This window comes from Venturia canescens, chromosome 5 (genome assembly GCF_019457755.1).
Source record: "Venturia canescens isolate UGA chromosome 5, ASM1945775v1, whole genome shotgun sequence".
In the NCBI taxonomy this organism is placed as follows: Eukaryota; Metazoa; Arthropoda; class Insecta; order Hymenoptera; family Ichneumonidae; genus Venturia; species Venturia canescens.
This window is the reverse complement of record NC_057425.1, coordinates 10517890-10544715: the sequence shown is the minus strand read 5'-3', so window position 1 is coordinate 10544715 and position 26826 is coordinate 10517890. Positions and strand designations below refer to the sequence as shown.

The window sequence follows — 26826 nt, the reverse complement described above, 5'->3', positions numbered from 1 at the left end:
GTTTTTGGCTCTTTAAAGTTGGGAGGATCTTATTTCATTAAATCGAGATGGTAGCACAGGAAGTGTGCCTGCCACGAGAGCCTGTGTATAACCTTTCAAAAAATGTGATTTTCGTTAATTGTTTTCTCGACAACTAGACGGTGGATCCTACAATAATTCCAGGAACAGATGCACGGTGTATATTTCTAGCATATCTCCAAAGTTCAACTCTTAAAGTTGTAAGCTGTAATGACAAAAGAATTCAATGTTGTCATCGCTGAGCTTCCTTATAACAATCAATCGTGAATAACATCGGTTATTTTTCCAAAACAAATGGCTGCACTAAAACCGAATTATTTTCGTTCAGAAATGAAGGAAAAACTGATGTAACACGAATGAATAACTTTGCCGTTAGGCACAGATTGCGGGGGTTCCGAGTGCGATGCAAATTCGTGACGCTCGGGATCCTCAGGGTCGTGGAGCGCGCGGAAAAAGAGAATGAGAGATGAAAAAAAAACGGTATGAGCGAAAAAGAAAAGGAGAAAGAAAAGAATAGAAGGAGAAGGGAAACCAGCGAAAGCATCTCGCACCGTAAGTAAACGTCTTCGTATATATCTGCATAACGTGCAGTAATATTAAGCTCGTGTCCTCGACCGGATGACTATGGCCCAACGGAATTGTGGGTAGGTTGCATCGTATGCTCAAAGTTATATATGGAAATGCATGTATACATCGATTTATCGAAACCTTTTAAATGAAAGGGCGTAGTTTAATCCTTCGAAAATGAATATTTCTCTGGCTTGAGGCCTTTTCACTGCGAGAGGTTAGTATACATATTTGCAAATACATACCGCGTATGTATATTGCGAATTCTACGTTCAATCGACCTGTCTCTGACCCTCGGCTCTTTTTTATTCATTTTTTCCTTTTATGCCCCGTGCAGCAACACGAAATAACACTCTGCGCCTAAAGTTTCTGCTCGTGTCATGCTCAAGAAACCTCGAAAAGGAAATATTTTTAATACAAATAACACGGGCTCTGGGAAAATTGAATCCATTATAGAAAATAAAGGAAATTGGAGAAACTCGATCTAAGTTTATATGGCTTGGGTAAAAATGATCTTTAACTCTATACGAATAATTAAGAGTTAATAAGTTCGGTATAGAAATCATTCGGAGTAGAATATTCGGAATAAAAATTTCATTTGGTGTGACAAGATGAAGATAATTTATGGGAACTTTTAGTCGCTCCGATTCCCAACGAGATACTGATCAAATGAAAATAAATAATTTACCAAATAAACGAAGAAAATGTGCCGGCACTATTACTTCGAAATCTATGACTTCAGAGCCTCGTTTCATAATAGCTCTGGTCCAACGATCGGTATCTCGATTCCACCTGAATGAGGGGAAGCTGAGAAAATAAAGTAGAAAATGGGGCCAGTAAATTCGACGTAAAAAGGCTCGTGCACAAAGGTGTACACGCGGTCTGCAATATTTTCACTATCGGCAACTCCTTCGTTCTATTCGTCTTCGTCACCGTATATTTTCTCGTTCCAACAGTTTGCTAAAGTAAGACGAGACGAAATGCACATGCGCGTACGAAGCCAAGCATATTTTCGTAGGTATAGCACACCCTCGTAATAAAACGCCGGCAAATGTTGAAAATGGTTGACTCTCACATGCGGATATTAAACGTTGACCCCCATAAACTGTATCACGTGTCATATATCGCAAAGTGAAGCTAGTGCTCCACAACGATCGTTCTGAATTGCCTATCGTGAGCCGAGCATTTATATTCTTTATTTTAAATATGTGTGAATAACGTAAATACTTCGTGATAGATAATGATAGTTATTAGCAGAACTCAACGTGTTTACTTCCTCGGATCAGCCTCCGGAACTCGAGCGATACTTGTAGCATTGAACTTTGATATGTATTACAAGAAGAAACGTAACAATAATCTTGAAGGGTAATCGAGCTGGCATCACGAGTCTTAGATCCGAGTAGGTCAAATGTTATTCGTACAAATGCCTCGCACGATTGCTCACCCTGCTTGTTCATTTTTTACTGATTTTTATTTAGCTATTACAATTCTAAGGGCAGCACATTTGTGGAAACGAAATTTCGATAAGAATAATGAGGTCACTAGGGAAACGTGTCGTGAGATATTTGTTAGTCATAGTAATCTTTCCGGGTTGTTGAAACCGGAAGTTCGAACTTTTTAGATATGGAGTTGTTCAAATATTTGTTTGAATTCGATTGAAAGTGCTCGGGATGCCTGCGGCGGTGAAGAATGATTTTGGTTTTGTAATTTTTAGACTGTTTTTATCATTTTTACTGGTTCGTTTATAATGTTGCTGGGTGAATTTTTTTTATAACGGTCGTTTTTTCATTTTGAGTGATTTTACAGACTTCGATCCAGATCACGATAATATTACGCCAGGCACGGCTGAACTTGTAATAATGAAATCGTGAGAAATGAGGCACAAGTGCGATCGCTGTCGAGTCTCGAGTCAGCGGATTAAAAAATGAACCGAGTGCTTGGAGAAGCAAGAATTTCTCTTCAAATTACCGAGCTGCTGTGTTGCTGTCATTCGTGAAAAAAGGAAGCAGTGATACGACGATCCAGCCGTGTCAGATTCGACGTCCGTGGCATTTCATGTATTTGTATAACTGGGTGAAGACTGTCGTTTGTCATTTACGAGCGTCGAAAACGACCTATTGAACTCAGGCAGCGTCTTCGATAATTTTTCTTTTTATCGAGTTTGTGTTTCGTAAGATGTTGCGTTTGCCCTCGTTCCGAAACGGTTACACACGTAACAATGAATAATAACGCGAATAGTTGTGATCTCATGAAAGTATTGCAGAAAAAATCAAATAAAAAATGTGTAGGCAGTTGATTATTTATGTGCAACAATTGAAAATTTTCGAGACTTCGATGCTTAAAGTTGCACTCGTGCAGGGATCGGATCGTTCCTCAATATCACTTAATTGAATTGGTTAACAGAAAAAAATCATAGATTCGAGGTAACGTGGCACGAACACTCATGAATAAATTATGGAAAAAATCGATTCGCATCACACACGTTTTCGTTGGTCAACGAGCGTGACCGATTTAACGAGAGCACGAGTTCGATCAGCATCCCCTAAACGCTTATAAACTCGAGCGGGTTGTATGATGCGTGTCCAATTCCGCGAACCTCTTTACGCACATACACGCATATAAGATTAAGCATGTACGCGACAATCCTTATCGAATCGAGTACGGAGTATAGCGAGCGATAAACTCCCGGAGTTCAGTAATTTCGGAATTTTTTTTATTCCGTTCCTCCATTTTTTCATTCGCTTACTAAGAACAGGGATCGAGTTCACGTCGTAAAATAGGTTATCGGCGACTCCCCCTTCCCCTATCTTCTTTAAAAAACTTCAATGTTTCTGCCCCCGATCGTTTCGTCCGTCTTCTCTCTTTTCCTCCCGTTTTCTTCTCCTGTCCCATTTCAAACGTGGATCTTTCTTATCGCAATTCGTTTTAAACTGTCGCTTCATTCATGTATTCTGCTCGCGCATTCCTCGATCGTAATCAGTCTGATAAAAAATTCGCCTACGCTCATCAAAACATTATAATTTCGACGTGGTTGTCTCCTCCCCGCTAAATCGATAATCAACTTTTCGGTTAATCTCTCTCAGAGATTTAATTTAACTCGTGGAATGATCTCATCGTTTCAGTTACTACCAACACCTCACAGTCATTCGAAACCTTATGAATTCATAGAAAAAATGCTCGATGCGTTTAGCGTTACTAAAATAGCAGCGCGTCGTATATACACCCGAGATCTTCAGCTTGCCATCCAAGTCCATTGTTTTTGAAAATATTCGTCGAATGCACCGCCGCAACGATCAGAAATTGTCCGAGGAAAGTTTCGAGAATTTTTTTTGGAACGAAGGTGGAGGTGCAGAATCTTGGATCTAAAATGTTGAACGCTTCAAAAATTGGCAATTCTGCACATAGCCCGAGTGAGTGCTTTCAATGAAAGAAAAATATGGAAAAAGCTTCGGAGAGGAATTTCGAGAATTCAATAATTAATCCTGAAAAATTGCACTGCAATATTTATACTGATTGGCGAAAAAAATGTTTTTATTCAAGAGGATAAAACATTGTCAAAGTGTGTGGTTTCGTTGCGATAACATGGCCGAAATACTATTTGATAAGTAATGGACAAACTTTTGTAGTTGAGCATTGCATTTTTAGGGAAATTCATTTTCTGAACCGAAATGACGTTTGGACATTTAATAGTGAATGTGAGAACACGGTATCAGCTGATACCATTATCTAATAATATATCCGTTCTGAAAATAATAAAAGACTATAGTAGAACCATGATTCTCCTCTATTTAGGACATTTTTTTGAAGTTAGCCAATGGTTGAATGAAATCGCGATTAAAATTTTTAGGTTCGAGTGCAACGATTCCTACCCATCGGGCATCGAAGTCGCTCGGGTTTCAATGTGTATGCGTTGCAGTGTGTTGTCCATCTCAACCCGGCCAACGTTGTGGGGATTTCAATGATACCCATTCGTTGCCAAGCCACATTTTCACTTGGCTATTCAGTATAGACATGAAGAAATGATTTTATAATGTATAGCATGTATACTTATATGGGTGCTTAAATCGATTGATTGTACGGAATTACCTCGGTACAAAAAAGAATTAAATATTCCACGAACACAATTCTTACGAAGGTAGTTCACGCACGAAACGATTTTTTTAAGAAAGTCTTGAAATTTACACATCAAATTTTAAGGGGTTCGTCTTATTGGTTATTGAGACAAACGTGCTTAAACATGAAGAAAAATACACAGGATTATAGGGACTATATGCGTAAAAAATCGTTTACGAAGTTTATGAAAAAGTACACAATAACAATAAAGTAAATAATGAAGGTTTGGGAAAAAACTCGAGACAATTGTCTTCCTTGTAATAAAGATATGTTACGTTAAGGATTGAACGAAATTGGTAATGAGCACTCGTATAACCTCGTTCCTTCTGGCCCATTCTTGGCATCGCCTTCAGTCTTTTTATTAATACTTTTTTATTGATCCATTTCCCGTTGCGTTTTCTCTTCGCTCTCTCTAAAGCGATTTTTTACATAAAAGACGATAGTATTTCAGCCAGGGACGAATGAAATTTTGGGTTCAGTCAGTGATGAATCCCCGATTAATTAATGGCTTGTAATTTCATTCGCCAAAGGATGAGTTGAAAAAATGTATTTAAAATTTCGAATTAATAACTCTGACATTAATTCAAAGTGATTATACCTTTAATTGGGGGGTAAAAATCGATCCAATTTACACACCCATAAAATACGTTCCTTCGAACATAATCTACCTTAATTGCTTGATTTTAATTCTTGCATATTTTTTACACCCTGGACATGTATTTTTATGCGTTACTCGAGAAATACATAAGTTTTGAGATATTCAAAAAAGAATCTCCATTAGTCTGGAGGTTATACTTAGAGCTGACGAAAAATAAATACAATTGCCCTGATTTGGTTATCGTGGCTTGCTGAAGATCCGAGACACTTTTATATTCTCATTTCTCGATGTATTTATGAAGGAAATTAAAATATTTGTCTAAATTTTTCTGCAGTTTTCATGGTGTGCCTTCAACAGAAAAATCGTTCAAAAATGTCCAGGAATTTAGTAAGATTTTTTTCATCGCAAATTACGTATTCTGAGATACTTTGGAACTTCAGTGACCCACGATAACCTATCGAGGGGTCGAAAAAGCTATAATCTGATGGTGGTCAAATTATTCAGTTAATAATTAGTGAAAACATATGACGACAATTTAGAAAAAAAATGTTTCGTTATTATTTTTACAATAAACGAAATTTTAACGTAGATTTTTCGAAATACGGATAAATATTTCTGGGAGTCAGCTACCAGGGATAGAATCTCGCTTCGGATCCATGGATTTTAAAACGTAAATAACAGAATTTGTTAATTAAAAAATTTTACACGCTACTGTGACTGTGTTATAACACTATCAATAAGAAAACCCGTAGAAAAAGTCATTTTACCATGATTTGATTCGCCATCAATCGTATCAATGAATGTCATGCATGAGAATAGGAAAACGATAAAACACGCAGCTTTACATGCTCTACCGTGAATGACGTCACGCATCTCCGCGTCCAGAAACGGTGAACATAAAATTGCCTTCTGCTATACTCGGATATGCAATGCGTATGTTAATTTATAACTATTTCAATAACAATGCCAATGAATCGAGAAAATTAAAAAATCAGTAAAGTATTAAAATACGCGAAGATTTGGTGGGTGGTTTCTCCAGTAGATGACGTGCGTCTTGACTCAAGGTTACCTGTCCTTTATACCGTTCGCACCCACGTACGCGACATAAAATGTGTTACATCTAACTAATCGCAAAAGCACCGATTAATCGGATCTCGTTCGTGTCACCAAATCGTTATTTCGTCTTGCATTGAAGCGTTGATCTGAGGGATAAAAAAGAAATAAAACTTACCACAGCTTCGGTGAGAGTAGAAAGTTCGATGAGGAGAATGAAAAGCCCGAGGATAAATATCGGCAGGAAAAGAGTCCTCGAATTTTGAAGCCGACCACAGGAGGTGAGAAAACCACCCCTGGGCCCCATGCTTTTCCCGCTCTCTCCCACCCGGCCGGTCCTCGTCGTCTTTCTCTCCCTCTCAATTCCCGTCGGATTGAAAAAAGCACTTGGTTTTTCCTGAAAATATGTATTCCCGGCACTGGAAAAACTTGGATTCGTCGATTCGAAAGTATCGCAGTGACAAAATGTAGCCGAAAGGCTGAGAGTCAGCCTCGATTTACCGGGTTGACGGGTATTCCGTATCGACGCGAGTGAACGACATGTTGCTCGTCAGCGCGAAAAAAAAACAACATTCGGACCGCGATAAACTGGGCTACGTGTTAGAAAAAAAGGTTGCAACTTACGAGGAGAAAAATATGAAAATGAGATGAAATTTAGTTTCGTTTGCCGCTTGGTAAGCCACGGCGAGTGGCCGGCCTGTCTCCTAGCCTGGGTTTTCTCTCGATCACGGAGAACGTTCCCGGTTACGGTTAAAACTCTCGTGCTCCGCGAGACTTCTCCCTCGGCGTTGTCCGTCTCTCCTTCTCTCTTTCTCTCTCTCTCTTTCGCTCTTCTCCGCTTTCTCAGTCTGTCCTTCTCTCTCGGTCTCCTTCTCCTCCTCCTCCCCGTGGTGTTCCTCCTTCTCTGCGACTCTCCCGAAAGCGCACTCTTCTCCTCGCTTCCGGATGCCCGTTAGAGGTATCCTTGCGCGCTTACTTCTCGGCCGATTTCTCTTCCTCCCTCCCCCCCCCTCTCTCTCTCTCTCTCACCATGAGCGGCGTCCCTCGCTAGGCAGTAGTCTCGCTGAGCGATTCGCGGAGCTTTCAGCGAGAGATTACGAGTCCCGTGGACGCGAGAGACGACGATGTTTTGAAGAGGACACGCGCAACGGTTGCGGGGAAGCCGCGTAATCTTAAAGGGGGAAGCCGTTGAACGCTCGCGGGAGGAACTTGACGCGGCGGGTGCGGTAACGATAAAGCTTACGCGCGCCCGCGGAGTAATGGACCACGCGGCGTGCGTGTGCGGAGGCGCAGCGGCTGTGACACGGCGCGCCACGCTCTCCAGTGAACGGAGTATGGCCCACTGATCCCGAGCCGTGTTCCCGGCCTTACGCACCGCACGGCGCTCCTCTTCTTCCTCTTCTTCTGCTTCTTCTACTTCTTCTTATTCTCTCCACAACCTTCTGGCTCCTCCTCCCTTTTTCTCCTCCTCGTCTTTCACTGGCAACACTCGAAACGTTCTTGCGCCGCACCGTTCGAGGCTAAAAGAGCGCCAGTACTCGTTTGCACCGCGGAGGACGAGTTCTCGCTTATTCCGAAACGAGGAGGAGGAGGAGGACTATTCCTTTAACTGCGGTGGATTCCCGACGGAAAAAACAGTGCAAGAATAACAAGAAGAAGAAGAAGAAGAAGAAGAAGAAGAAGAAGAAGAAGTGTGCTTACGATCTCGTGAATTGGGGTAAAAAGGACAAAACGAGGGAAGGAGAAACCGGAAGAATCAGAAGCTGGAGACCAAACTGGTGGAGGTCGTAGTACTGGTGGTCCCATCCAGAGGAGTTTTGGTCGTGACGTTGGTGGTGGTGGTGCCGGTGGTGGTGGTGATGCCGGTCGTGGTAGTGGTGGTTTGAGGACGGCATTGGTGGTGGTGATGCTGGTGGAGGAAAGAGGAAGAGGAACCAACAGAGGCAGCTTCGAGCGAGAGAACCACAGAGAAACGTCGACGAGACCATCTCGTCGTCGGGCGATCCTTTCGGCGGAGGAATTCTAGCTGGCGTGGCTTCTCTCTTTTCTCTCTCTCTCTCTCGCCCTTTTTCCTCTCTTTCTCTCTCGTTCTCCCTGTCCGTTAAATCCGTCTTTCTCTTCCTCTCTCTCTCTCTCTCCCTTCGTTGACCGCCTCCACCTACTATCCCTCCGAGGTTCATTCAGAGCCCTCCCTGGATGGGACGGTTCACATACGACTCTCCACGGTGCCGGCCGCGCGATATTTTCCGTGTTCTTCTCTCTTCGCGTTGAACCGCCAGTTTTCGTGGTATCGCGTTACGAACTTATTATACCGTTATTTAGCCGAGGGCCGTTCAAGTTTCCCGAGGAACCTACGCCCGGAGACGAAAAAACGGAGGTTTTCACAGCTGCGGAAAGTTCGACAAAATAGGGTCTGCCGGGCTCTGCCTCGAGTGAGAGAGCAGCCCTTAGATAGCGGCTTCTCTCACTACGTACAGGGGTGGAAAAGGGTGCATCGGCGAGATGACCCGGTCGGCGCTCCGGTAAGTCTCATTTGTTAACGCTCTCCACACTATTCGTTGCAGAGGAAAAGATTTAAAAAATTTTTTTCTTTTCCTTCAAGTTATCGCACCTTAACAATTTTGACTAAATTTTTTTTAACTATACCCGAAATTCATTTTCATCAAAGGCCCGATATAATTGAGTTCGTTAGCTCCGAAAGACTCTCGGATTGAGAAATAACGGAGATTCTCCTCCTCAAGGACGAAAAAGCATTTACGCACGTATTATATTCCTCGAGCTTGATGATCTTACGGTTTCGCATAGACAAGAGAATCGCCTCTCGAGATCCGAGCCAGAAATGTCTTCTTGGAACGGTCTCCCGAAAGGACGCTGCAAAAAGCCCGTTTCTGTGCATTTTTATATCGAATGCTTCTGCCCTTCGATCGATGCGAGATTTTATTTTTTCATCTTCTCTCATCTCTCCTTCTCATCCGTTGGCTTCTCTTCCTGGGATAAAGGGACCGCGGGAATTCCGTAGGGCGAATCGGAGTCACTTTTGAAATTCATTCTAATCGGGAATTGTTTCTATAATAAATCTTGTACAAATTTATTGCAAGAGACAACGATCGTCGTTCAATCACGGGAGTTGACGTTTGTTTGAAAACCCTATAGAAATGGTACTTTCTTCACAGATTCGCCGCATCCGTGGTCTGCCTGATCGTCGTTGTAGCGGGGGTAAGTCGAAGCTCGTTTTTTTCGCCAACTTTTTGTGAATTTTTATTTGTCATTTATATCGCTTCATCGAGCACGTTCCCACATGCATTTACCTCCGTGTATAAACATTCAAAGAATTTTGCACACGATTGACAAAGTCGTTATAAACGTTATTTATCATTGCATGTGAAAAAACGAATATGTACGCGAGCGCGAGCATGAGAGCGCATCAACGATCTATCTGGTGCAGCGTCCAGCGGAATCTGAGCAAGAATCACGTTCTTCCAGAGCAAAGGGTGGGGGGAGGTTGCGGCAAGTTGGCTAGAGTGGAGGGGAGCCACGGAGCAAAGAATAGTCGCGTGCTCGCATTTCCATCGCACATACACACGCGCGAACACACGCTTTTGACGTAACTCACAAGTTTTTGCAGAGGCTGGGAGGGGGCAGTGGAGATGGAAAAAAATTAGTCAAAAGTCAGAACCTTAAGAAAGCTCCCGATTTACTCGAAAAAGAATCAACTCGTGGGAGCGGAGGATTTTGGATTAGAGCACTCCGCAGTAACAAAAGAACCCCCGATTATCCGCTTTCGTCCTCGTCGAATACGTGCTGTAAACAAAATTATTCTTTTTCCCGCATTTACCTCGTCCCTATAAAAAAAAACGCTGATTAGTGAATAAAGAGCGACGAGAAATTCTCTCCTTAGTAAATTCGAGATGAGAATTTTTCGTTGTGCAGGAGCGCATGGCCGCCTCTGCGCCCATGTGGCTGCCAGACACGATGGGATTCGTGCTCTCTGTCTTATGCTTTTCTTCTCTTCTCCTCTTGTACTTCAAACATATATATTATGCTTTCGCTCTGGGGCGAAACAAGTTCCTTGATTTCTTGACCCTTTGGGCCTTAAGTACTGCTCAGCCAATCGCTTGAACTGGGGGAAAAAAAAAAAAAACAAAAACGCATTCATACGAAAAAAAGTCCCATGCAGGTCCTCTGCATACTAAACGATTGAGCATACAACTCTGTGATTTTTGAGCATGTCGACTCGGATACGAATAATATCGACATACGTTTTGAGAAACTTTTCTTTCGCGGTCGACAGATTAGTTTCGATGATCTTTTCTAATGAGGGTGTCATCTGTGTTCATAGGCAATTTTTCATAGCTCACTTCAGTAACTCAATCGTTCTTGGCATTATATTTATTGACTAATCACCGATAGTAACTGTCGTAATTAATTTATTAGAAGAAATAGGACAGAAAATTGTATTATTTGCAGACGACGTTTCGTGACAAAAGAGATGATGGTAACGATCATGAAGTCGTACGTTTTAAAATTTTTATTTGTCGATCGACGTAATCGTAGGAATTTAATTATTTCGAGTTTTTCAGCAGTCTACAACAAAATAATCATTTTCGGATTTCAAGGACGGAGTTTTCGCGTTGAAATCGATCTTTTTTTACACGAAATTTGTGCATAATGTCGATGAATTATTTTTCAAGTGGAGTGCCCGAGCAAACGGTCGATATTTCGACGAGACTCGTCCTCCAGAGATTAAATCTGAAATTTTATTTCAAATATGTGTGCAAACTTTCAGTAAATTCTGGGGAACGTTGACAAAGACGTGATCACAAAACGCCGCATTTTTTGAAAACTTATAAAATGGTGTTCCATATTTCGGTGTTTAAATTGTGGAAAACGAAAACTAGTTCTTATCGAAAGAAATAATCGTTGCAGCAATCAGCTAATAAAGAACGAACCTTCGTTCCGAGTTCGATGATCGTACTCGAATTTCCAAGTGATTTAAAATTTTGTAATTCTTTCTGCAAAAGTGGGAGGGTGCGTTTCATTGTGTCCTTCTCCCCACCGCCTCGAATAACTCAAACTTATCTGCATACTTCATCACGTGGATTTGGTCGTTGCAAAAAACTTGTTTCGCCAGCCGAATGGTATTAGCATTTCTGGGAAAGCATTCGGGCTGCACGCTGCTTTCCATTGATTTCTCTATCAGTCTGGAAAAAATGACAGGAACAAGTAAAAAAAGTGTGTCGCTATTTACCGGACCGTCGGTGCAGTTTAAAAGTACTGAATTCATGTGGGACGATTCGTAAAGACTGGAGGTCGTTTTCTCGCTGTACGTCGACCAGTCCGCCCACTTATATTGCAACGTCTACCGCATATTGTGCACTGGGGCACCGTTGATGTTGGTGTTACGTTTAAATTTCGCGGCTAAGTACACATGCACGTATCCCCCCCCCCCCCTCTCGTGTGTGTGTGTGTGAGAGCCGAAACGAGCAAAATTCGTGTCGCGAACTTTGCTTCGCTTACTCATGGACAAAAATACTTTTTATATTGCCGATCTCCAGCAGAGATGGAATAGGGGACCATCGTAAAAAAGGTACCATTCCCTTGGATTCGGCTATAAATAGACAAAACGAAAATCAGTATCGAACAAACGTCGCGAAAGAAAAACAAATCTGTGTGGAAACGATCCGTCCTATTTTTTGTTCTAACGATAATTCTGTCTTGAGATCTACGGTTTGCTAAAACCTCAAAAAAAGTTAACAACCACCACCATTACGGTTTGCTTAATTAAAAAAACAAAAGTATAAAATCGGTAGGTCTTGAGCTGGAAAATAACAGAGCAGTCCATGTACTTGTCTAGAGATTGAAAAATCTCTGTACTGAGAAATAAAAACGGTTGAGTCAACAGCAATTAATGTTATTGGAAGTTATTGGAAGAAAATGTGAGAAAATGGGGAAAAAAAATCTGCAGTTTGATCTGAAATTATTTTATTCGTTTAATCATGTTTAACCTTGTGACGATCGACTTCATTGGCACCCCTTAACTCCACATTTCGTTGTTCCAATGACTTTTTTCTCAGTTTGGATATGCTTCCGAAATTTACTAGAAAAATGCAAAACCGTCGGCCTTGTAGTAAGTGCAAATGATGACGAATTACATCGCGTGCGAAGTTGTCGTACGAGTACAAATATAAGTACGAGAGCACGAAGTTCACGACGCCCTCGTACTCGTAAACATGAATACAAATGCATTGTGAGAAATTAAGGAAGATTTACTCGAAAATTCGTCAAAATTATGATAAGACAGTTCCATTAATAAAATCTCACAATGATACTAGCAATACTAAAAACAACAGTAATGAATAGTAATAGTAATGATGCTAATAAAAATATCAAGAGAAGTACAGAGCAGGCGTATGGAGCATCAATGAAGACGCAAGAATTGCACAACAATCTGTTAATCCACATATTTATAGATGAGTTCATAAGAGTATGAATAGAATATGTAAATCGTTGAGGACTGATGATAAATGAAATATTTTCTTAACCGTCGCGAAATGATAACTCGTATCAGAGCTTTAAATGGAATTGGGTTGCAACGATTATTGCCGATTGTCTTGTCATTTTTCACGAAGATATAGATGTCTCAATTCGAAAACATATTTTTGGCGTCGATTTTAAAAGTAACGATTGATAATATAATTTTTTTTTTTCTATTAATAGACGAGAAACGTCGTAGGTGTTTGATTGTTGTAATGCGAATGTATGGATCTCAACATGCTCGTATAAAAGTTGAATAATAATAGAGAACTTTTAATTTAAAAAAAACGCGTGATGATTAAACTGTTCTGAATGTTCGCGTCTCAACCCCTTACGTCATGCGTAATACATTGCGTTACGCAAGGTCTCGACCTTCCTCTGGTTTATTCATCTCCTTTTCTCTCTCTCTTTCCCTCTTCCATTGCGCTTATTATCTTCAGTCTCGTGCTGCAGAATAACGTTCTATACAATCCAGAATTAATATTTATAATCGTTACATCTTAATGATGGGGAAACTCTTATTTAATAGGTAATACTAATAACGAGATGAAGGAAATGAAGTTTGCGGTGAAATTATGTAAAACATTATCACGTTGAAAAGTGCTTCCCAGATTATTGGCTCGGCCGATAAAAATTTTCCTATCGTCTGTACACATCCTGTCACGCATTCAATATTAGCAAATGCAGCTGTAAAAAGTACGTTAATGACGAAAACCCGAGGGATAAAATATCATGAATTTGAAAAAAAACGTGATTCACTCATCCGCTTGGATTCTATAATCAAATCACGCTAATTAGTATTTCGATTAGTTTTGAAACACGCATTTTTATGTCAGTTAATATCGTTTGATAAAATAATCAAGTTATTAAAAAAAAATTGCTCCTTGTCACCGAAAGAACTGTAAATGACGTTTTGACTATTTGATTCAACGGAATCGGCAGAATGCAAAGTGTCAAAAGTCAGAGGGTGAGAGGAAGAAACGAGTAGCTACTTGAATGGAATGAAAATTTAAAAACAAACTGACATTTTCATTTGCGAATTGGATTTTGGATTTCATGCAACATTTTTCAGTAGAAGAATTGACGCTACCGTTGCTCGAGATACGTATTTTCATAGAAATTTGAGTTTTACATTGATTACTGGTAAATGGTTGGCTTGACAGAAAGTCCAGAGACTTTAGCAGAAAATTCAATTTTATCAATAGTAGAATAAAATAACATTGACGAGGACTCACAATAATAAATGGATTTGTGATTAGATATGGTTAGACTTCTGAAGTGACGATCGCTGAAATGGCGCCCTGGAATTACATGCGTGCGTGCAAAGAGATAGAAAAAATTTTTTATCACAACTTGAGTAAATCGTTTTTTCTTTTCATCAGGAATACAACCATACGGCAGATTTTGGTGATTCAACGGGCAAACGTGGAGATATAACGCTACCAGATGACGACCGATACAATCCGAACTATGATCGAGGAACCTTTGATTACGGTAATTGAATTAATCTCACCCCCTTAATTATACTCGTCATCGATGCCCGGAGAAAAATGAAAAATCGACCTACTTTTTTGGTTTGACGACAAGCTTTGTTAACCCTCGCTTTGTAACGACCATTAAAAGGTAAATGGGATCAAAATTGATGGTTTTTTTTGCAGAGGATGAGTTAAGGCGAGAGGAGACGTCTGACGAGGAGAACCGAGCCGAGGAAAGTGGTCCGAACTCGCGGAGTTCGTTACATCCTTACCGAAGATACTTCGGACGCGTTCCTGCTTCCTCTGGTAGCGGAAGTTACGACGAACGACGCGAGGATGAAGATCCGCGGTACAGCAGTAGCCGGGGATCGAGTTATCCGTACGCGGGTAATCAACGAGCCGGATGGAACAGCAGTGACGACAGCTATGGAAGAACCCGTGGATCTTACGGAGGTTATGGGAATTCGGAAAATTCAGGGAGTGCCGGCGGTGGATATTCCGACGGAAATCGTGATGGTTATGCCGATAGAGGTCGTGGTGGATACTCGAGCAGCGGAGGACAAGGAGGTTATAATCCTCAACGACTAGGATCATCGTATCCAGGCTACGAAGAAAATCGAGGAAGCTACGATCGTGGATCGGAAAACTATCCAAGCAGTTATTCAGCGGTACCAGTACCGGGCGGTGGACCACCGAGAAATTGCACCGGTGGTGGTTGCTGCGTGCCGAAGTGTTTCGCAGAAAAAGGATCTCGGGTATGCACGTCATGGGATACCTAAAAATATACAGTTGGAAGGATTTTTCACGATGAGAATCGTTCTTGCAGGGACCACCTGGTATTCTTGGACCCGAAGGTCCCAAAGGCCAGCGAGGTTTTCCAGGAACTGAAGGTCTCTTAGGTCCAAAAGGTGAAAAAGGTGATCCTGGTCCACAGGGGCCCCGAGGTTCGAAAGGTGACAGGGTACGTCCTAGCAGAGAGATCTTGTTACAGTTATAACTTTGGAAACCTAGAAACATCCGTTTTCTTCGTTTTGTAGGGTAAAATGGGAATGCCAGGATTTCCCGGTATCAACGGTGTACCGGGAGTCCAAGGTCCTCCGGGACTCGCAGGATTGCCCGGGCGAGACGGTTGCAACGGTACAGACGTAAGTGCTGAACATTAATCTGTTCTACTGTCTGACTTGGGACAATCAATTTCAATGATGATAAATGTTGGGTTCGGTGATTCAGGGAGCTCCGGGTCGTCATGGTATACCTGGTGAACCGGGTCCTCGAGGTTTTCCAGGAGTTGCAGGCGGCAAAGGTGATAAAGGCCAGCCTGCGTTCGCTGGTAACTTTAATGTTGGACAGAAAGGAGAGCCCGGTATAGACGGGGTTAGAGGACCGCCGGGTTCACCTGGATTGCAAGGAGAATTCGGTCGTCCGGGGCCGAAGGGTGAACGAGGATATCCGGTAAATGAATTTGCTGAGTGAACTCACGAATTTGGTATTCTGTTTTTCATAAAAATATATGGAAATTGGTCTCACATAAAAATATTTTGATTACAGGGTGCGCCGGGTGCACCAGGGCTTAAAGGCATCAAAGGTAACATGGGTCTTGGATTTGAAGGTTTGAAAGGAGATAAAGGAGTGAAGGGTGAACCCGGACCTCCTGGAGTAAGCGTCCAGGAGCCGTTCGAAGGCACTGTAACGGACACCGGGCCACCGGGTGCACCGGGACAAAAAGGAGATAAAGTATGGAGCCTTTTTTGGTTCTTCAAACATGTACTCACCTGCTAAATTCGAAATTTTTTATCGTTCTGACACTTGTAATTACTGTTCCTATATTAGGGTGAGATGGGTCCTGAAGGAATAAAAGGAGAAATGGGATTTCCTGGCGATGCTGGAATTCCCGGTAGCGCTGGAGGCAGAGGTGAAAAAGGACTTCCTGGTGCCCCTGGTATACGTGTAAGCGGATGGTTTAGTATTTCTCATAAGAAATTTAGGATCTCGTATCCTGATATAATTATTTTTTCTCAGGGACGTGACGGGTTCTCTGGGCCCCCTGGTCCAGTCGGTCGTAAAGGTGATCGTGGAATGGATGGCTTGGACGGTTTACCTGGGCGACCCGGTCGTAAAGGAGAACCTGGTCGAGACGGACCTGCGGGAGTGAGTGGACTTCGAGGACCTCCCGGGCCACCGGGCGTAAGTTCATTACTTTTTTATGGTTTCATTTTCAACGGTACAAGTGACGAGACCGTGAGCAAAATTATACTGATGGAATTGAAAAACAATTATCAGGGTGGCAAAGGAAGACCGGGGCCACCAGGACCGGAAGGACCCAGAGGTTATCCTGGACCAGTCGGACCACGAGGTACGGATGGCTATCCAGGTGATCCCGGCCCAAGAGGACCAATTGGATTGCAGGGAGGTCCAGGTCTACCTGGAATACCAGGTGCCGAAGGATTGCCAGGAGAAAAAGGAACCAAAGGAGAGCCCGGTCTTACAGGATTCCCAGGTGAAGCTGGTCCCCGTGGTTTTGATGGACCTCCAGGTCCTGCAGGGCCCCGAGGTCCTCAGGGAGATAAAGGATTTTCGATAATGGTAAGATTTTAATAATTTCGTCAACAAACATTACTATTTTTTTCAAGGAGTCTAACGTCACATTGTTTCATGAATGTTCAGGGACCAAAAGGAATGGATGGATTACCAGGTCGAGATGGTGATAAGGGCCAAAAAGGAGAAAGAGGGTATGCAGGATCTCGGGGAAGACCCGGCGATTCTCTCGGCGGAATCCCCGGATCCCCGGGACAACCAGGATTACCAGGAGAAGTCGGTCCGGCTGGTAGAGATGGCATTCCTGGGGCACCTGGTGAGGTCGGTGAAAAAGGTGAAATCGGCGGACGTTGTCAGGATTGTTTGCCAGGTGTCCGTGGGGCTAAAGGTGATCGAGGTTTGGATGGTTCTCCTGGGCTTCAAGGCCCACGCGGACCGCCTGGAGAACGAGGTTATCCCGGGGAAACCGGTGCGGATGGACTTCCGGGTCTTCAAGGAGATCCAGGATTTTCGGTGGGTGTACTGGGCACTTGTTTCTTCCGTTTTGATCCTGCATTAGCAGTACGTCATCATCGATTCATTACTATCATCTCATCTATCATAGGGCAAAGATGGAACACCCGGTAGCCCCGGTCCTCAGGGTGAACGTGGTCAGGACGCGATCATTTCGAGCAGTATGTTGCAACGAGAAAAGGGTGACAAGGGCATTAGAGGTGAGCCGGGACGGCCAGGTCCACCAGGTCCACTGGGTCCCCCGGGCGATAAAGGTCGTGCAGGTTATGAAGGTTTTCCCGGTCTTAAAGGAAGCCCGGTATGAAAAATAAAAATATTTCTCGATGGAAAATTCCAACAACAGATTATTAGTATTTTATTTTCAATGAAACTGTGAATCTGTGTAAAATCCCAGCTTATGTTTTCAGGGTGATCGAGGATTCCCCGGTCTCGATGGACAACCCGGAAGGCCGGGTACCCCCGGACGCAAAGGAGAAGCCGGTTTGAGTATCAAAGGAGAACCGGGTCCTTTTGGTGCACCAGGAAAACCTGGTGTCAAAGGTGATCCCGGATATTATGGAGAAAAAGGAGAACCAGGTAAAGTTTTCTCAAATGATACCACGTATTCGTTGTAAACAAAGTTTTCAGAAGAAAATTAGATAAATTGGGCGTTGAACATTCAATAAGGAAAAATCTTTTCAACGTCAATGTCTTCACACTCACAGTACGGCATCAAACTAGTTACTTACACATTGCAAGGGATGGTCACCCCGAGCGCTCTCAGTCTTATTTTCTCACTATGATGACACTTTGCACATAACAAATAGTAAGAAAAAATGGATCTTGGCATTTACTCAATTTAAAACTGTTCTCGCATATTTTTCATTTAGGTCATTGCCCGCCGTTGAACTTGACAGCAGCAGAGTACAAGGGCGATCGAGGCTCACCCGGAGAAAAGGGTGAACCCGGGCCTCCTGGATACGATGGGCTACCTGGGGATATGGGATTGCAAGGAATTTCCGTACGGCAATTTCTATTTATTTCTTTAAATGATATATAAACAAAGGAATGGGAAATTCAAACGAAAATAACTGTATAGACAAGAGAATATCGGACAAATGAAATTGTATAATTTTCCATTAGGGACCCCCTGGTCCGCCCGGCGCGATAGGTGCTCCGGGTCCGGTTGGCGCAAGAGGATTACCAGGACCTCGTGGGGAAAAAGGAAATACGGGGCCAATGGGATTCCCAGGAGAACAAGGTCCTGATGGACTTCGCGGACCTGCTGGTTATCCGGGAGTAAAGGGTGATAAAGGTGAAGCTGGTATTTCGATGAAGGGACTTCAAGGTTTGACAGGGCCACCGGGCGAAAAAGGCGAGCAAGGACTTCCGGGACCACCCGGAAAAGACGGTGCACCCGGAGAAGATGGATTGCCTGGATTCCCCGGTGACAAAGGTGATATCGGTCAGCCAGGAATCAGTGGTTTGCCAGGCGCACCTGGGGACAAAGGAGATACTGGACCAATCGGACCACAGGGACCTCCGGGAATCCCCGGTACAGCTGGATTCGATGGAACCAAAGGAGAACCCGGTTTACCTGGTGAACCAGGTAGAATGGGGGTGCCAGGTTTTCCCGGGGTTAAAGGTGAACGCGGAGAAACGGGAATAGATGGCCCCAAAGGATATCCTGGACGACGTGGTGCTCCCGGCGTTCCTGGCCGACCTGGCGTCCCAGGAGCACCTGGATTCAAGGGTGAACGGGGTGACAAAGGTGACATCGGTTTCCTTGGAATGCCAGGAATGGATGGCAAGCCAGGACGACCGGGAGCGCCCGGCCCTAAAGGAGATCGAGGTTTCATCGGCGAACCTGGCTTGCCAGGCCTGCAGGGTCTCGACGGACCCAAGGGAGACCGCGGACCAGACGGATTACCGGTACTATTTTTTTAACCAATATCATCTTATGTTAACCCATTTTATTGTCCGATCAAATGAACATTTATTTTGCAATTATGAAAAATTAAGGGAAGAAAAGGAGAGCCTGGTGAAGTTTCGGAAAAAGGACAGAAAGGTGAACCTGGAATGCCAGGCATTCGAGGACCTCAAGGTCCACCTGGTCGCGATGGCCTGGATGGTGAAAAAGGAGAAATCGGCAGACCGGGCTATGCTCGAGATGGACAACCTGGAGTGAAAGGAGAACCTGGAACTCCAGGTATCGACGGTTTACCTGGTTTTCCGGGTGAAAAAGGTGACGAGGGAGTTCGAGGATTCCCTGGACTGAAAGGCAACATGGTACTAACAGCATTTACTCTTCAGTGTACGCTTGACGTCGGTAAAGACGGGACACCGGTTGATGAACAATATTTTTTTAGGGGCTGCCTGGACCACTCGGAGAACCTGGAAAACCGGGTTTGGATGGCCTCCCTGGTCTACCTGGAGATATTGGACCTCGAGGTCCTTCTGGTTTCCCCGGTCTCGACGGTGATAATGGACCCCCTGGACAACCTGGGTTGGAAGGTGTCAAAGGAGATCGTGGACCGCAAGGTATTTGCTGCACCGTCTATTTGTATAAAACAAGAAATACTAAATACTTATTTTTCCAACTATTTTTACGGAGGAACGAGCTGAGCAAAAAATCTGATTGCACGGGACCATTATTTCGTTGCCTGATCATTGCACATGGAAAATGACCTTGCAGAAAATATTATTCAGTGATCGTTTTTTGAACAGGTGGAGAAGGTATTCCGGGTGCTACTGGACCTCCTGGAGATAAAGGAGACCGAGGCCCGCCAGGTCCGACGGTTAATGTGAAAGGTGAAAAGGGCGAACCGGGTATTCCAGGTTTGGATGGAGTTGAGGGAACGAAGGGTGACATTGGCTTCCCAGGTCCCCCTGGTTTCGATGGACAGAAAGGTGAAAGGGGATTCCCTGGCCCAGCTGGAAATCCGGGACCGTCGGGACGTCCTGGCCCTAAAGGTATGGATTCCAGAATTATACGAATGCATGTTTAATTAGTTGACTGCTATTAAAACAAGTAGAAGCAAAACTTTCAACTGAATAATCCTTCGAAATTCTATCGTTTGGTCGATGCTCAAGGAAAAAAATTCTAAAAGTGGTATAACCAAAGTGCTTCCGGTAAAAATTTCCATGCCAGAACTAGTAGTGACAAATATATCGACATATGAATAGGAGTCTTATTGAAAAGATACATCAAATAATTCAATAGGCTCGGATAAATTTAGAATAATGAAGGATTTTTAGGAGACCAAATCAGAATCTGAACTCAGAATTCTTGATTTGAAATGGTGACCGGTCATTGGTGGACTCGCTGAACTCGTATATGAAATCGGAATTTAAATATTAGAGACGGTAGACCTAAAAATGTTAACTATGTTTTTCATAAAATGGGTATGTGGGAGTTTTTAGCGATGCTTCAAGTTCTTAAATTCGCGTAAAATCAACTGTATTTTGGATAGAAAAAAATATCAATCGTCGACCGTATTGCTGAGTTAGTATGATATTTTACATATGGAATGTATAAAAGTATCTTTCCGAACAGTTTCCAAGACGGTGAGCCAAATTATTCGTCGAAATTGGCAAGAAAATTGACAAGAAAAGTTCATTTATTTCCACTTTATGAATTTGTTATATCTGCGTTTATTTCATCATTTAAAACTAGAATTTTTAACAATGATCTCACCTTCTTTGAAGAGTACTTCTCCACGGTCGTACCAGTTATGGTACAGGCATACAGGCGTACCAGTCAATTGCATAATGAAAACTGCTCTGTGTTATTATTTCATAAATTCATTCGGTGCGGCCACTAATTGCATAAATTTACAATCACACAGGAGAGCAGGGACTTCCGGGCTTGCAAGGCGTTCCAGGACTTACGGTTAAGGGCGAGAAAGGTCTTCCAGGATTATTAGGAAAACATGGTCGTGATGGGTTACCTGGATTAGCTGGTGAAAAGGGTGAAACTGGATTACCAGGGTTGCCAGGACCAAAGGGAGATGCTGGTCCATGGGGACCTACCGGACCGCAAGGAGAGAAGGGTGAACCTGGACCAATCGGTATCGAAGGTCCACCGGGTCGTGACGGTACACCAGGATTCGAAGGTCAACCTGGTGAAACAGGACCCAGAGGTCCCAAAGGAGATCGTGGTGCCCCCGGTTTGTTTGGTGCTCCAGGGCAGAAGGGAGATCGTGGTCTGACTGGTACGTCAATACCTCATTGATTCATCGACTCTAAAAGTCAGATACAATTTTTGTTAAGGTACCTCTTGTACCGCATGCTAGTCAAATGAGTATTAAATTTTCAAAACGCTTTTAGGCCAAGTTTGACGTAGCGATTAAATTTACTGTTAATAGATATGCATTAAAGCATGTTTTATTAACGTGAAGAAATATTAGAAATGATAGTTTTGCAAAACCATCGACTGATGAATGCAAATTTCCACGATGACACATTTTCACAGGTATTTTTCAAAGAATTATCTGTATTTTTTGACCATTTTTATTGCACCAAGTCTCATTTTGTACCTCAACTGATCCTCTACGAATTCACCTAGTGAATTTTTCTTTAAATCCATTCCTCCATTTATTAATGACAAAGTTTTGTTCGCTCAATGAAGCTGCAACAATGAAAGGATGAAGTTAAAAAAAACTGCGTGGTGGATTCGTAGAAGATCAGTTAACGAACAAAATGAGACTTGTTGCAATGAAATCAGTCAGTAAAATACCAGTGAAGATGTGTCATCGTGGAAATGTGCATTTATCAGTTGATGGTTTTGCAAAAGTATAGTTTTTAATATTTTTACATGTTGATAAGGTATGCTGTAATACAAATCCACTAACAATGAGTTTAATCGATACGTTAAACTTGGTTTAAAAGCGCTTTGAAAATTTGGCACTCATTTGACTAGCATGCAGTACGAGTTACCTCAATTATATTTTTTCTGCACACCTTGATTATTATTAAGTTACGATATTTCCTATGAAAACCACATGAAGCCCTGACTTACAAGAAACACGTTTGAAAAATCACAGATTTACTATTTTGCAACGTGACGACACTCGTTTGTTGAATTCCTTGAACAGGACCGTCCGGGTTGGATGGAATCCCTGGTGAGAAAGGTGACCGTGGTTTCGACGGCCAACCTGGTTTCCCCGGCGTTCCTGGCGAGAAAGGAGATAGAGGGTATCCGGGTGGAGTTGGGCTTATGGGAGCTGTGGGTTACGTTGGTCCGAAGGGAGAAAGGGGAGACGACTGTGTGGAGCCACCGATGGGACCGAAAGGCGATCGCGGTTATCCAGGCGAGTGTTGAACAGTTACCGAACGTCGATAAGCGAGCGACCTTATGATAAGGCGTGCGCTCGTAGCTGGTTCGAAAGTTATGAAAACCAACGCTCTTCATAACGAAGCGTTACAATCGTTGCAGGTCCGCCTGGACCTCCAGGGCTACCTGGCGAAAAAGGGGTTTCGGGAGCTCCTGGCTTCCCAGGATCTAACGGCCGCAAGGGTGACATAGGATTGATAGGACCCCCCGGCCCTCCCGGCCCGGTTGGCTTGGTTGGTCTCGATGGTCCACCGGGATTACCAGGACTCCAAGGTCCACCAGGTGTACCAGGTCCCAAGGGAGAAGCGGGAGCACCTTGCGAACAACCATCCGACTACTTGACTGGTATTCTTCTAGTTAAACACAGTCAAAGTCAGTCTGTGCCAGTTTGTGAACCGGGGCATATAAAACTCTGGGACGGATACAGTCTTCTTTACACCGATGGGGACGAGAGGGCGCATTCGCAGGATCTAGGCGAGTATACTATTTTCAAAATTCGTACCCTATAAGAATCCATTGAATCGGTGTTTACGATTATGCACAGATTATGCATGAATATGAAAGAATTTTGACATTCAAAAGTTTCGAGGCATCGGGCAGATCATTTGTGACTATGGGACGCGAAAAAAGACCTTGAAAGCTCTCGGGCTTAGCGATTTTAATATTCTTACTGATACCGAAGCGTCATCTTGAAGAGGGTGATCACGCGAGTTTACACTGATCACAGGAGTCTCACACCTGATTGGAAGATTCAGGGAGGGGAGGGGATAGCTCTTAAAACGTTTTTTGTTTTGTTTTCGAGTCAAAACTCGTCCTATAAATCCTCAAGAGCAACTTAAAAATAACAGGTTACGCCGGCTCGTGCGTAAGAAAATTCTCGACGATGCCTTTCCTATTCTGCGATGTGAACAACGTCTGCCACTACGCCAGTCGAAACGATCGCTCCTATTGGCTGTCGACCAATAGCCCGATACCGATGATGCCAGTCGAAGAGACAGCCATTGAAGAATACATTTCCAGGTGAATAAAAAGACCAAAAACGCTAACAATGCAAGCTTCTTAACAAACGGGAATTTTCGAAAATATTTTTTTTCATTTTCTCAGGTGCGTCGTTTGTGAAGTTCCCGCGAATGTATTGGCTGTTCACAGTCAGTCACTTAACATTCCGGACTGTCCCAACGGATGGTCAGGACTATGGATAGGATACAGTTTTGTCATGGTACGTCGAAAACTTTCAAGCTTCGAAAAAATGATCGAAAAACTGGATTCCAAATTTTTTTAATGACATCATCGAGCAATAAATGTTTTATTTTTGTTTAGCACACCGGAGCCGGCTCTCAGGGTGGTGGCCAATCGTTATCGAGCACGGGCTCATGTCTCGAAGATTTCCGTGCTACGCCGTTCATTGAATGCAACGGCGCCAAAGGACACTGCCATTATTATGCAAACGAATTCAGCTTCTGGATGGCAACGATAGAGGACAGACAGCAGTTCCAGAGGCCTGAAAAAACGACTCTCAAAGCTGGTGCCCTGAGGTCTCGAATTAGTCGTTGTCAAGTTTGTATAAAGAACACGTAAATTTGTAAACAATTTTCTATGCATATATATATATGAAAATATTTGATAATTAAAAAATCTGCTAAAAACATGAAAATCCGTACGTCAACGAGGTGAATGTGTGAAGAAAAGTACTCGATAGGTTAACGAAAAGTCGATAAATGTATAAGAAAAAATAACATGAACGGGAAAATCGATAATTTTGTTAACGCGTATTCCGTGCAACAGCTTTTACAACCGAATTCTTACGCTCGATAATTACGAAAAAATCATTCAAGGTTTTCTTTACTTCCAAGTTAATGAATCAAACGAAATGCCCACTTTTTATCCGGCTGCCAAAAAATTTCGTCTTTTTCTCATTAACTCATTTTCTCTCCTCATAGTATTTTCTTGTCAAATTCCGCCACATTATTCGTCTCCCGCTCTAAGTCTTTCCTTTTTTAATCTTCGTTTCAACACCTTATACGCAAAAACCCAAGTGCCTAGCCGTTACTACTTAGCATGTAAAAATAATATATATTTATATCATAAATTTGTACCAAGTTAAGTTTCTATCATCGAACTACCACGGACACTGCCCATATCCAATATGGCACATTTACATATTGTATATTAATCCAAACGACTTTTAGCCTGGTAATCGTGTGACACCAAATATTTAAATACATAGATATTTTGCTACATAGCCAATAAAATTATATACCATTGTATCGTGTTTATTGCTCATTTAGCGTAACACTTTTCTTTAGTCTTCCGACCACCGTCGCGCACCATTTCCTATAAAATATTCAAGTATTTTTAGCACTCTAAAATATCAAAAAAAATAACATGATTTTTTGATTTTTCCTATTTTCTTACTGGAATCCATTCGGCTGATGAAACTATTGATTTTCATTCGAAAGTGGGGCTCTACCTACAGTCAGGTTGAAATGATTCTCTCTCCATTCATTATCAGTTCATTATGATTCATATTCACGAATTATTTTTCCACCGATATTGAAGCATTACATTTGAGATGTCGGATCTTAATTTTCGATTTTTCGTTACCATCCAAAGTGAGGAAATCAATAGTATCAACTGAAATATGTCTCAAAAGCTATCAGGTCTAGATGAAATCTCCAGAGAAAGTTCCGCACGCTTTGGAGAAGGAATCGACCAGCAGCAGCAAGTCTTATTGACTGAAAAATATTTCAGCTGCTAACTGTGAAAATGTAAGCAATTTTCCCAAGCACGACGTTCAAAATTTACGAGGTTTTCAATCATGAAGATCGAGTTGAGTAAACAAATTTGCATTTTGCATTTCGCTCGTCGTAATTAGTGCTTCGATGTTGTTTACGTTGTTTCAGAAACTACAGAGCAATATTAGAACGTAAGAAACTGCTATGCTGTAAGCGAACAAACAATGTTTAACATCTTGAGAAAATTCAATCGCACGATCTCTTAATTAATTCGCCACTTTATAATAACCGTCCTTCGGTTTACATTTCGAACTCGAACGTTCGATTTCTGCATTGAGACATTTGCTCGACGATGCGTGAAAACAGCATTAACTCAGAAAACAAAATGGAAAATGAAAAACAACAAGTGAAATAGGTGATCGGTGGAGGCTACGATCTTTGCAAAACAACACTCATGATAAATCCTTGACAATGAGTTCATCGTCGCTCAACAAAAGTGGTCAATTATAAAGATAATTCAAGTCCCATAATTTCAGGTGGTTCTTAGCCTCTCATACCAACGAGTAAAGCTCAAAGTTTAATCTCAATCACGTGGAATTGGAAAATGATTATTTTTCGGTCCAATAAGTTCAACTGTAACTACGTAATTTCAATGATCGCAGCGAGAGAAGTCGAGAACTTTCCTTGTACTTGGTTATTAATGGGGGTATGAAATAAAAATTTTCCGTTGCGTTTGTCGATTCTGCGATCCGTGTGGGCCACAAGAACCAGCTGAGCATATTGAAAGTAGTAACCTGTCTAGGTAACGGACTGGCCAAGTAGAAAAGGTAAGGGGATAATACACACGAGAGGATGTGGGACGAGGAAGCAAAGGGGGCAGGGAAGAGAGGGAATTAAAAGCCCAAGTGGTTAAAAGAGGAGAGCCAAAAGAGCAGACACGCGTGGAAAAATCTTCCCCCCCCCCCCCCCTTCCCTCTTCCAAGTGTTCACAAATTCTCTCGTTTCTGAAAAAAGTGTGTGAGTAGCAATGCCCCACCTCCTCGTAGACGTGCCTCCAGAATCTCGCGTATCACGACTCGCCTCACCGAACTACGTCGTTCTTGTTACGCATGAATACAGTTTTTTTCTTTCCAAACTGCTGGAGAAATTTCTACGTTGTCCTTGGTGATTTTTCGTTACGATCGATTTTTACAGAGCTCTCAGCTTCGTTCTTTTTTGTATAATATAACACCTCGTTGAGAACGCTTTTTTCGAGTTTCTTTACTAATAAAACTCCTCGGGAAACTGGTAAAAATATATAGGAAAAAATCAGGTGAAATAAGCTCGTTTTTCAAAAAATATTTTAAATGATCTACAAAAAAAAATTCCAGA

General features: G+C 42.6%; 2 protein-coding genes across 4 annotated transcripts in view; one reads left to right on the top strand and one right to left on the bottom strand.

The window, feature by feature from the left end:
- vkg (viking) overlaps nucleotides 1-7607 on the bottom strand; it is a 35133-nt gene extending 27526 nt beyond the window's left edge. Inside the window, exons 1-2 of one of the 2 annotated variants that reach the window (XM_043420806.1) lie at nucleotides 6974-7607; nucleotides 6528-6746 (exon numbers count right to left, since the gene is read on the bottom strand). In XM_043420806.1, coding sequence (XP_043276741.1) covers nucleotides 6528-6656 — 129 coding nt within the window. In that variant the 5' untranslated portion in view covers nucleotides 6657-6746; nucleotides 6974-7607. Of the gene's footprint in view, nucleotides 1-6527 lie in introns of both variants that reach the window. The other variant, XM_043420807.1, reaches the window with a different exon arrangement.
- A 144-nt stretch (nucleotides 7608-7751) lies between these two features.
- Col4a1 (Collagen type IV alpha 1) lies at nucleotides 7752-24987 on the top strand. Of its 2 annotated transcripts, XM_043420805.1 has the most exons (26): nucleotides 7752-8066; nucleotides 8672-8871; nucleotides 9523-9565; nucleotides 14266-14377; nucleotides 14542-15113; nucleotides 15185-15319; nucleotides 15396-15503; nucleotides 15589-15810; nucleotides 15907-16092; nucleotides 16189-16305; nucleotides 16378-16542; nucleotides 16639-16941; nucleotides 17023-17406; nucleotides 17498-17704; nucleotides 17814-17982; nucleotides 18276-18406; nucleotides 18529-19317; nucleotides 19408-19674; nucleotides 19755-19926; nucleotides 20113-20358; nucleotides 21234-21599; nucleotides 22482-22697; nucleotides 22823-23194; nucleotides 23569-23740; nucleotides 23825-23939; nucleotides 24041-24987. In XM_043420805.1, exons 2-26 carry the CDS (start codon nucleotides 8852-8854, stop codon nucleotides 24296-24298), a joined length of 5847 nt encoding a protein of 1948 aa, XP_043276740.1. In that variant the 5' UTR covers nucleotides 7752-8066; nucleotides 8672-8851; the 3' UTR covers nucleotides 24299-24987. The 2 variants fall into 2 exon arrangements, with proteins under 2 accessions (XP_043276740.1, XP_043276739.1); XM_043420804.1 differs by having other exon boundaries at nucleotides 7752-8871.
- Nucleotides 24988-26826: the final 1839 nt, after the last annotated feature.

Coding starts and splice junctions, on each gene's coding strand:
- Col4a1 (XM_043420805.1), top strand. CDS start 8,852: ATGACCCGGTCGGCGCTCCG. Junction 19,318..19,407: donor GCGGACCAGACGGATTACCG/GTACTATTTTTT, acceptor TGAAAAATTAAG/GGAAGAAAAGGAGAGCCTGG. Junction 20,359..21,233: donor GGGACGTCCTGGCCCTAAAG/GTATGGATTCCA, acceptor ACAATCACACAG/GAGAGCAGGGACTTCCGGGC.